Raw genomic sequence first — 9,869 nt, 5'->3', positions numbered from 1 at the left:
ACCTGTTTACAATCATGTTTCCTGTTACTTTCACATGTATTTATTTCTGTCTCTATCCAAGGCAAATAAGTGACAACACTGAACTCACCCACACTCCATTTATATAAAAATCTTGGGTTTTTCTCAAGCTGCAGCATCTCATTTAGACGTTTTGGCATCAGTGTGTTCAACAGCATGCTGCTGCTAAATAAGTCAAGAATTTTCCATTACTCCCTTTCCTTCCTATATTACACTTTACTCCCTGTTGAGTTGTTTGGGGTTAAGCGCTGAGAGAGTTGGCAGGGATCCAGTATAAATAACAATATACCAATAACAATATAAAATGCATTTTGAATTGTTCCCCGTATTGATCGCACCTTCCCGTGTTTTTTTTGTTTTGCTCAGGAGAAGGCCGCCAAGTGGAAGACGTCGGACGGACAAATGGACGGGCTGACCACCAACGGCGTTCTGGTGATGCACCCTCGTAACGGCTTCACCCAGGACTCCAAGCCGGGCGTCTGGAGGGAGATCTCAGTCTGCGGCAACGTCTTCACCCTACGGGAAACCCGCTCGGCGCAGCAGCGGGGAAAGATGGTGAGAATAGATTTTAAAGAAAAATAAATAAATCACGCACAGAATATTCAAAACATAAAATCAACCACTGAAGAGCTTTGTGTTTCACACTCAGCGTGTGTTCGCCGAGGATTCTTTCAAGCCGACGCCATTGGTTTGAGATTAACCTTAATAGAGTGTGGCTGCTTTGGAAAAGAACAGCGCTTGTGTGTTTCCTGAATGTGAGAACAGTTTGGCCTTTTTTAAGAAGACTACATAATGTTGAATGTCGTAACTCTGAGTCCACTAATGACAACAAAGAGGCAGAGAGAGAGAGTGTTTTTTAACACGCAGGCGTTAGAATAAACAAAGATGTTGCTGCTCTCATTTTAAAAAAATTCAATATGGAGCACACCGGATGTAAATGTAAGACTTGGACGTGAGCTCGGTTCGCTGTGTGACCAGATTTTTGTAATTACACGCAAGACATCTGTACTTTTCTTCCTCGTCCGCTTCCTTCCTCACACTCACTCACGCACTGACACTGTTACTCAGGCAGGAGGAGGTCAGCCACAGCTTAACACCGCTGGGAGGTTATCACGATGCCGTCTCCAAGGCAACACGCCGGGCTGTCAAAGCTGTGTGTAACAGGACCTTGTAAGGGGATCCTCCGGCTGACGTCAGAGTCTCTCAGCCAACCGTGGCGCTCTCGCTGCCTTGTCAGCGTGGCCACCGGTAGGCATGTGTCTGATTGGATTTAGGTTGTAGTCGGGGGGGGGGTTATTGAATAAGATCTTTGTTTTAGACGGATTTCACCCAGAATCCTCTCTTCTCCATCCCGCCTCTCCCACAACACCGACCGCAAAACACATAGTGAGCATGTCCGTGGTCTTTATCTGGAGTCCCACCTGTTTTATAGTCTGTCCAGCGCAGCACAAACGAGCAGCTCTGTTATCGCCAGCTGCCCTTTAAACGTCCAGAGAGTTAACTGTGTGTGTGTGTGTGTGTGTGTGTGTGTGTGTGTGTGTGTGTGTGTGTGTGTGTGTGTGTGTTATGCATCCCTACAGAAACCGCTCATTATTTCACAGTTGATTGACAATTTAGATAGTCGACTGTGGGAAAGCATCTATTTTCATTATGTACGGTGATGGGGTTTAATTGCCATGCTGATTGCACACAGTAGTGAGTCTTCTGTCATTCTGGGTGATGATGATGATGATGATGATGATGTCACAAACACCATATCTGAGATTTTTAGATACATTTTGAAGGTTTATGTTAGTTTATAGGAGATAATAGTATGATAAACCAGAATGGACTTGGCACTCTGACAACATTTTCTCTGGAGTTTGACTGGTTCACACTTTACAATATACTCGACCTGCAATGATTAATTGATTAGTTGCAAACTATTAAATTAATCGCCACTATTAAGATAATTGATTGATCGCTTTGAGTCATTTTTTAGCTTCTCAAATGTGAATATTTTCAGTTTTTTTAGTCTTTTATGACAGTAAATTGAACATCTTTGAGTTGTGGACTAAACAAGACATTTGATGACGTCATCTTGGGTTTTGGGAAACAATGATTAACATTTTTCACTATTTTCTGACATTTTATGGACTAAACAACAAATCCATTAATTGAAAAAATAATCAACAGATTCAGTCAGTTTTCAAGCAAAAACACCAAATATTTGATGGTTCCTGCTTCTCAAATGTGACGATTTGCTGTCACATTTCTTGTCATATATGACAATAAATTGAATATCTTCACATTAAAGACATCACAGACTAACGATAAATCAAATATTCAAGAAACAAGAAATAATTGTCGGATAATGAAAATAACGGTCAGTTGCAGCTCGTTCCCTTGAATGCCTCACACAGTTACGACTACATGGTTCTTGAAATGGGAAAACCGCTTTAGTGAAGGTTAACATCTGAAGGACATTCTGACTGAATGGAAGGAGAACGTCGTCTCAGCAAGTTTGCCAGAAAGCAGTCTGGGCTACCCATAACTGTGTGTGTGTGTGCTTTTTTTTGTTTTGTGAATCCCGTGTCTGTAACCTCCCCTGTCCTTACACTGTTTCTACCTACCTATAAGTGATGAAATGAAGTGACGTGTTTATTTGATACAAAGCTGTAAACACCAGGTGATATTTAATAGTTATTATGAGCTAACGAGGAATCGTGAACATGTTCTTTTTCAGTTTCTGGACGGACTCACTCAGCCTTGCCAGAGGGGCAGCTGGTTGTCCTTCTGCAGTTTGACACAAGGTTGAAGCCAGCGTAATTAGGAATATCTTACAGTGCAGTTTGCACACACACTGGTTTTCTGGGAGCCTGCTGCGGGGAATGTGGTGAAGTATAATAAATGAGCAGAGTACAGTGTCTGAGCTCCTGCTGTGTTTAATAAAAGCGTTTGTGCTGATAAATGATTTGCTTCGGTGTAATTAAATTATAACTGTGTGTCGACGGTGAGGGTGCGTCTGCGTTCACATGGATGACCTCGGAAAATTAAGATCATTACACCAGAGTGAGGTTATTTATTGATCAGGCAAACGGTTACTCATTTTTTTTTCATGACGTGGCGATAGGTTATTGATTAGAGGAGCAGAAGGTTGCCGGTTTGAAATCTGAGCAGAGGAAAAACAATAACAGACGCTGAACTCGTTTGTATCGTTCCAGTTGAGCTGCTTGTTGGGCAACAGTAGAAAGGCTGTGGTTTTACTGGGCAGATGTGAACGTGTGTGTGTGTAAGTGTGTGTGTGTGTGTGTGTGTTGCTGCATCGCTGACATAAAGAGCACACACGTGCTCAGCGAACCTTCTCCCGGGATAAATGAAGGTTAAAAAAACTGTCACCGGGAGGGACACGTCAGCTCGTGGCAGCGTAGTGCTGCTGCCACAGAAATGTGTTTGCCCCGAGACACTCGGTGACCTCGACGTCAGCGTCAGCAGGAGTGATCTCATCAAAGAGCCCTGGGAGCTGCACTTCCCCTCATCTGTGTATCACTTTTTTAAAAATAGTTTGTTATGTCTTTTAGTTGTTTTTTTTTCTGTCTTTCCCCTCTCTCAGTCACTCTGTTTTTGTCTACATGTGGAATTTCCCACTGTGTCTGATCTGTGTACCACCCAAACTCAGCGCTTCTTCCACACTGTAGGTTATTAAATCTTCCAGCTGCTTTCTCTCGTGTCCCCCTGCTGTCGTCGTTTCTCCCCGTGTCATCTTGCCACCAGCTGTTTGTCCCCAGCCTGCTCTCTCTGTCTGAGGGTGAGAGATGGAAATACTCGTGTTATACTGACACCTGCTGTTGTCAGATGAGTACTGCAAACCTCAGCAACACGTCCGACAAACCGTCCAGTCACTTATCGGTTTATCCTATTCAGGGTCATGAGGGGGCTGGAGCCTTTCCCAGCATGCATTTGGTGAGATGTGAAGTGGGACGCACTGGACAGTCAATCTCAGAGGCAGGAAATAGTATGACATAAGTAATAAAACAACTGAGAATATCTAGGGAAAAAATCCCAGAGCCCAAGATAGAATTGATTTGATTGTATTTTATTTTACAGATCAGAAAACAATTGATTTTTTTTTTTTGCAATGGTTTGAGCCTCTTCAGTGTGATTGTTTTCTGCTTTAATTGCAAATCTTTGGGTTTTTGGATTGTTAACTGGACAAATTGAGACTTTTGAAGATGTCACCTTGGACTTTCTGACCTTCTGATGGACATTTTTCATTATTTTGTGGACTTAACGATTACTCAATAATGAAAATAATATTTGTCTGAATCCCTGATACAGTCAACTTATGAAGCTATATCCAGTATTTTGAATTAAGTGAGGCTGGAAAAAACAAAAATAACCTGAAAATAGAATAAAATAGAACATGTATTATAGTGTGATCCATGTTGGGTTTTTGAATCTTACATGAGAGGTTTTGTGTGAAATGTCTCGACAACTATTACGTGTGTTCCCATGTGATTTGTCACAGATGTTCATGTTTTCCTCAATATGAATTGTAATGACTTTGGTGATTTTCTGACTTTTCATTTCACGCCATCATAAGTTCATCTGATATTTAGTGATCTGAAAGTGTGACCTGCTGTATTTTGTGTTTCTGTCTGTCTGTCCAGGTGGAGACTGAGAGCCAGGAGCTGGTCGACGGCTCTCTCATCGACCTTTGCGGTGCGACCCTGCTGTGGCGCACTGCCGAAGGCCTGTCGCGCACGCCCACCCTCAAGCACCTGGAGGCGCTGCGTCAGGAGATCAACGCGGCCCGGCCGCAGTGTCCTGTGGGTTTCAACACGCTGGCCTTCCCCTCCATGCGTCGCAAGGACACGCCGGACGAGAAGCAGCCCTGGGTCTACCTCCAGTGTGGCCACGTGCACGGCTACCACAACTGGGGCAACCACCGCGAGGAGAGGGAGGGCCGGGAGGGCCGGCACAGGGAGTGCCCCATGTGCCGAGCTAAAGGGCCGTACGTGCCGCTTTGGCTGGGCTGCGAGGCGGGGTTTTACGTGGACGCCGCCCCACCCACTCACGCCTTTAACCCCTGCGGCCATGTTTGCTCAGACAAGACGGCGGCCTTCTGGAGTCAGATCCCGCTGCCCCACGGCACGCACACCTTCCACGCCGCCTGCCCGTTCTGTGCCCAACAGCTGACTGGCGAGCAGGGCTTCGTCAGACTCATCTTCCAGGGACCCCTCGACTAGCGGGGGCGGCTTCCCAGCATCCTTTGGGTGAGGCAGCGTGGGGAGTTTTTTTGTTTGGACGCTGACCCTGATCTGCTACCCAGATTTGTTTTCTTTCCTCTGCAGTTGGAATATGAACTTTTTTCTGGACTTTTTGTCTCTTTCTCATTTTTAAGTGACCTTTGTATTGCTTTTTCATGAATGACAACAAAGATTTCTATATTTTCATGTGAAACCAGAGACACAAAAACCAAACAAAGAACACTGCTGGGTAAAAGTTTTGTGTTTGTTTCTCAAAAGAACTTTCAACAACAGTATTTATCTAAATTACTAACATACCGTAGTGCAAATATACGGTTTTTATTCATGTTTATTGTTGCAATATACATCTGTGTACATCTCTTAGAGCTAATTTAAACAAAGATGTTTATTTATGGCCCAGAAACCATTGCTTCATCCTTTATCTGTCAGATATGCCGATCTTCAATACTATTTAGCATTTTTAAGTTGAAAACACAGTATATTGTTGATCAGATATAAAGTTCTAGGTGTGTCCTGAGGGTTTCGTTCTGTGTCTTTCCCCACGTTCACCTCTCAGATCTGTTTGTCGTATTTATACACCCCCGTCCTCTGGCGTGCTCTCACTTCGTGTAACGTGTGTTAACCCTTCAGTTGTCTCTCATTAGGCGTCACCATGGCCTTTTTTTCACATTCAAAGCAATAGATTTGGAATGGGAAACCTCCTAAAGCATTATGGGAAACCAAGTCTTCGCAGGCTTCCGTGTTAAGCCTGAATGACCGTTTTCCTCCCTTTAAAGTCCGAGTGAAACCTTTCTGTGGGTGAGTGAATCTGATCACAGGTTAGCCATGATATGTAGCTAATGTCACACGTCATGCAGACACACACACACACACACACACACACACACATAAACTACAGACCTGGTCAAATACTTTAGTGGAAGTAGAGAGCAACTGTCAGCACAGAAACTCGTGGTACAAAAACAAGAATATGAATGAAAATGTCAGTAGAGCGGTGTGGACAGTGTCTGGTTTATTTTTGCTGTGATGTTTGGGGCTCAAATGCACAGTCACAGTCAGATTGATGGTCAACATTTTGCCAGATACAGTATTCTGATCAGTATTAATCTTTGCATTAAGCTAAAAGCTCAGTTATGCTCCACTTTTCCTGTAACAATGTTTTTTAGCTACCACAGACATTTTAAATGAAGTGAATGACTTTTGCCAGTATTGTGGTAATCAATGAGTGACTGTGTGTCCTACTGGAGGCTGAAAACAACACAGCACAGATCCACTTTACCACTTCAGGCATGTGATTTGCCATAATTACATGGATGCAAACGAGGAGTTGAAACAGTAGAAGGCATTTTGGTTTGCTTCTCTTCTTCTTCTTCTTCTTCTATTACTTTAATTCTTATCATGAAAGAAGCTCCGTCCATCTGATAAACAAGACAAAAGACAACTGTAGCCGTTTGACTCAGGTTTGATGCTCACAAACACATGCATGGCTTCATTTCTTTAATCCAAGCTGCAAAATCCTCTTTATAGATGTGTGTGTGTGTGTGTGAATTTATCAGGGCTTCATATTAATTTGTGCTTTTCAAACAGTACTGAGAAGATCCTCATGGAGCATTTTAGGGGCGATGAATGTGCTCTACAGTGTGTGTACAAAATATCAAGGCTGCCTGTTCTTCTGTGAAAACTCTGATGATAACTCATATATTTATATATTCTAATAACTAATAACACACTGGCTGAATGATTCATTGCTTTTGTATCAAAATTGCAATTTGAAAGAGGTTGATTTCACCAGCTGTATTGTCCACTGTGGCTGACAGATCGATTAGTGATAATGCTCGGTACAAGCCTGTCTTATTTAAAACTATGAACCAGACCACAAATAAAGGCCTGGAGTTCAATTAACATTTCATTTTATGAGGTGGCCAAATAATCAAAAGAAACCATTCTCTGCTGTCGGGATTAATACGGTCTGTGCACATGTTTGTTGGTTATTTACGTCCTCCTAACCAGTCTGTCTGAGAAAAGTCAACTTTTATGTGAACTTGGTTGATTTTCTGAAGAAAAATCGACCAGTTTATCCCACCTTAATGCTAAATTACTAGTTGTTTTTATATCAAAATAGCTATTAGAAAGAGAGCAATCATTTAATCACAAGAGTGGGGATTTTATTTATTTATTTTTATATATTTGAGGGCATTTTTTTCCTTGTATTAGAAAGCGAAATGACAAGAAATGAGGGGAGAGATAGATTAGGAATGACATTCAACGAAGGATCCCGACCAAATGTAATCCAGAGACGTTGCAGTTCAGTTTTTCACCTGAACCCACCAGGGATTACCTGCTGATGACTTTAATTATAACTTGATTATGATTATGTCACATTTCACCAGCTATAATGAAACCTGTCAATAAATTTACTCAGCTGTAGTTCATTAACATCGGAGGACTAAAGTAACAAGCAACTGCATGAATTCATATGATTCTGCGAATATAAAAAAAACACAAGACACATTTGTGATAAAGGTTGGTACAAGCGTGTCTCATGTAAAACTATGTAAACCACAAATAAATACCTTGAAGTTTATTTATAGAAAACGATCACAATATAAATTTCAATCACAATATTGGTCCGAAAAATCCCAATTTTTCCTCAAATCATTCAACCATGACTGTCTTCTCTTTAAAATCCACGTCTACAGTCAGACAGAGAAGAGACAAAAACAAGCATGGCATATTTATTTTTGTGATCAATTTTGTATTGATTTACAAAAAGCAAAGAAAGGACGACCCCCCCCCCCCCCCCCCCCCCCCACCCTCACTAATATCAGCCACAACATCTCAGAATGATGACATCAATACTGTGAACGTCACAGTGATCGAACTTACTTAATGTCAAACAGCACTTCTTAAAAAAAACACAAAAAGAAATTGACTTGATGTGCTGAAGAAAACAGAAACAAACAAGAAATAATTAAAATAATGACATTTTAAAAAAAACCTCAATTTTGTAAGCCAGCCTGTACCAGAAGCCCTTAAAATGCTCAGAAAAATAGAAATTTGAGCATCTATAATTCAAGGAGGTGGGAGAACTCTGAGGAAGATTGTGTGATATGATGGTAAGCTCCACAACAGCTACTAAATGCATACGGTGACAAACTTGTGGTGAGTTTGTCACCGTATGCAAACTGTAATATTTCACTTAAAATGCCAAAAATCATCAAAACAGTAAAGTAGTTTGTACTTTTTTACAGAAGCTCCAAACCACACAAAGCAGAGTGTTAAAAAAATGTCTGTAAAGAAGGCAGTCCTGATATTTTGCTGATATTTGGGTGTGATAAAGCACAAATTAAAGATTCCCGCTGCGTTACACACAACACGTCCTACGACGTCGCTGCGGTTCGTCCACTTCTTCTCATGAAGCCACAGGCGACATCAGAGCGAGACACAGGCTCGTACTGTAGAAACTCTCCAACAGTGAAGCAGCTTTACTGATCAGAGTCACTTCCAAACTGACAGAAACAGTTCTGCATGTGAGGTCTGAATTCAGTCAAAAACTGCAGGTATCAGTAGCGTGTGTGTATCTATGTGTGTGTGTGTGTGTGTGTGTGTGTGTGTGTGTGTGTTTGTGTGTAAGAGAGAGATTGTAATTTATGTGTCCATGATGATTGTATGTGTACAGTTTTCAGTTTGTGTGTTCACTCAGTAGTTCTCCATCGGTATCCTCCCAGTGCTCGGACTGCAACACACTAACTCACCTCAGGGAGAAAAAAAAAATGTACCTGTGTCACATCTACACACACACACACACACACACACACAGCGCTAAGGTCTTCTGAGGATACCTCATCAGTAAAAAAAAATCTCCACCCTGGATTTTGTGTCTCACCTCTCCTTCACTCAGTCTGGTTTTGTTTCATTGACTCTCGAGGCACCGTGTCTGTCTCTCTCTGTGGATATAAAAGTGTGTGAGTAAGGGCTCCACTCTGTCTCTGTACTGTTATCTCAACCTAGTCTTTTTTTTTTTTTTTTTTTTTTTTTTTACACAAAGACATGTCCATCAAGCTGTCCCACCTCCCTCCACTCGCTCTTCTTCTTCTTCTTCTTCTCCACTCCGGAGTCTCCTTGTGCTTGTAAAGGCGAAAGCAACGAATGTTTCCAGCAAACACTTTTTTGTAATAACTTTAAACAATAAAGTGTTAAAAGTGACACATTTCACTGTGTACTGTTTATGTGTGTGTGTGTGTACTTATATTACTGATGTTGAGGGGACATATATATGCTTTGTCACATTGTGGGAACAAAGTCCCCGTAACGTATATATTTCAGGACGGGGTGACAATTTTTCAGAACATTAAAACATGTTTTTCTTGCTGTAATCATTCTTCCTGTTCATACTGACCATTAGAAGATCCCTCATAATGCACTTATAATGTAAGTGATGGGGGGGCAAAATCTAGTCCTTCTTCTGTGCAAAAATGGATTTAAAAGTTTATCTGAAGCTAATATGAAGCTTCAGTTGTCCAAATGAGTCAAATCAAGTAGATATCTTTCAAAGTCCCTCTTTTTATTACTATACTTCCACTGCAGCTCAACAGGGAAACA

The 9,869-nt window shown here is 41.7% G+C and overlaps 1 protein-coding gene across 1 annotated transcript in view; it reads left to right on the top strand.

Annotated features, from left to right (window-relative positions):
- The window catches only part of peli1b (pellino E3 ubiquitin protein ligase 1b), a 48,729-nt gene extending 39,425 nt beyond the window's left edge, over positions 1-9,304 (top strand). Inside the window, exons 6-7 of the mRNA XM_067610738.1 lie at positions 385-573; positions 4,668-9,304. Of these exons, the coding sequence (XP_067466839.1) occupies positions 385-573; positions 4,668-5,246 (768 nt within the window). The 3' untranslated portion in view covers positions 5,247-9,304. The remainder of the gene's footprint in view (positions 1-384; positions 574-4,667) is intronic.
- Positions 9,305-9,869: the final 565 nt, after the last annotated feature.

Source organism: Thunnus thynnus, chromosome 14, assembly GCF_963924715.1.
Source record: "Thunnus thynnus chromosome 14, fThuThy2.1, whole genome shotgun sequence".
Lineage (NCBI taxonomy): Eukaryota > Metazoa > Chordata > Actinopteri > Scombriformes > Scombridae > Thunnus > Thunnus thynnus.
Note: the sequence above shows the minus strand (reverse complement) of the source record. Positions and strands in the feature narration are given on the sequence as shown.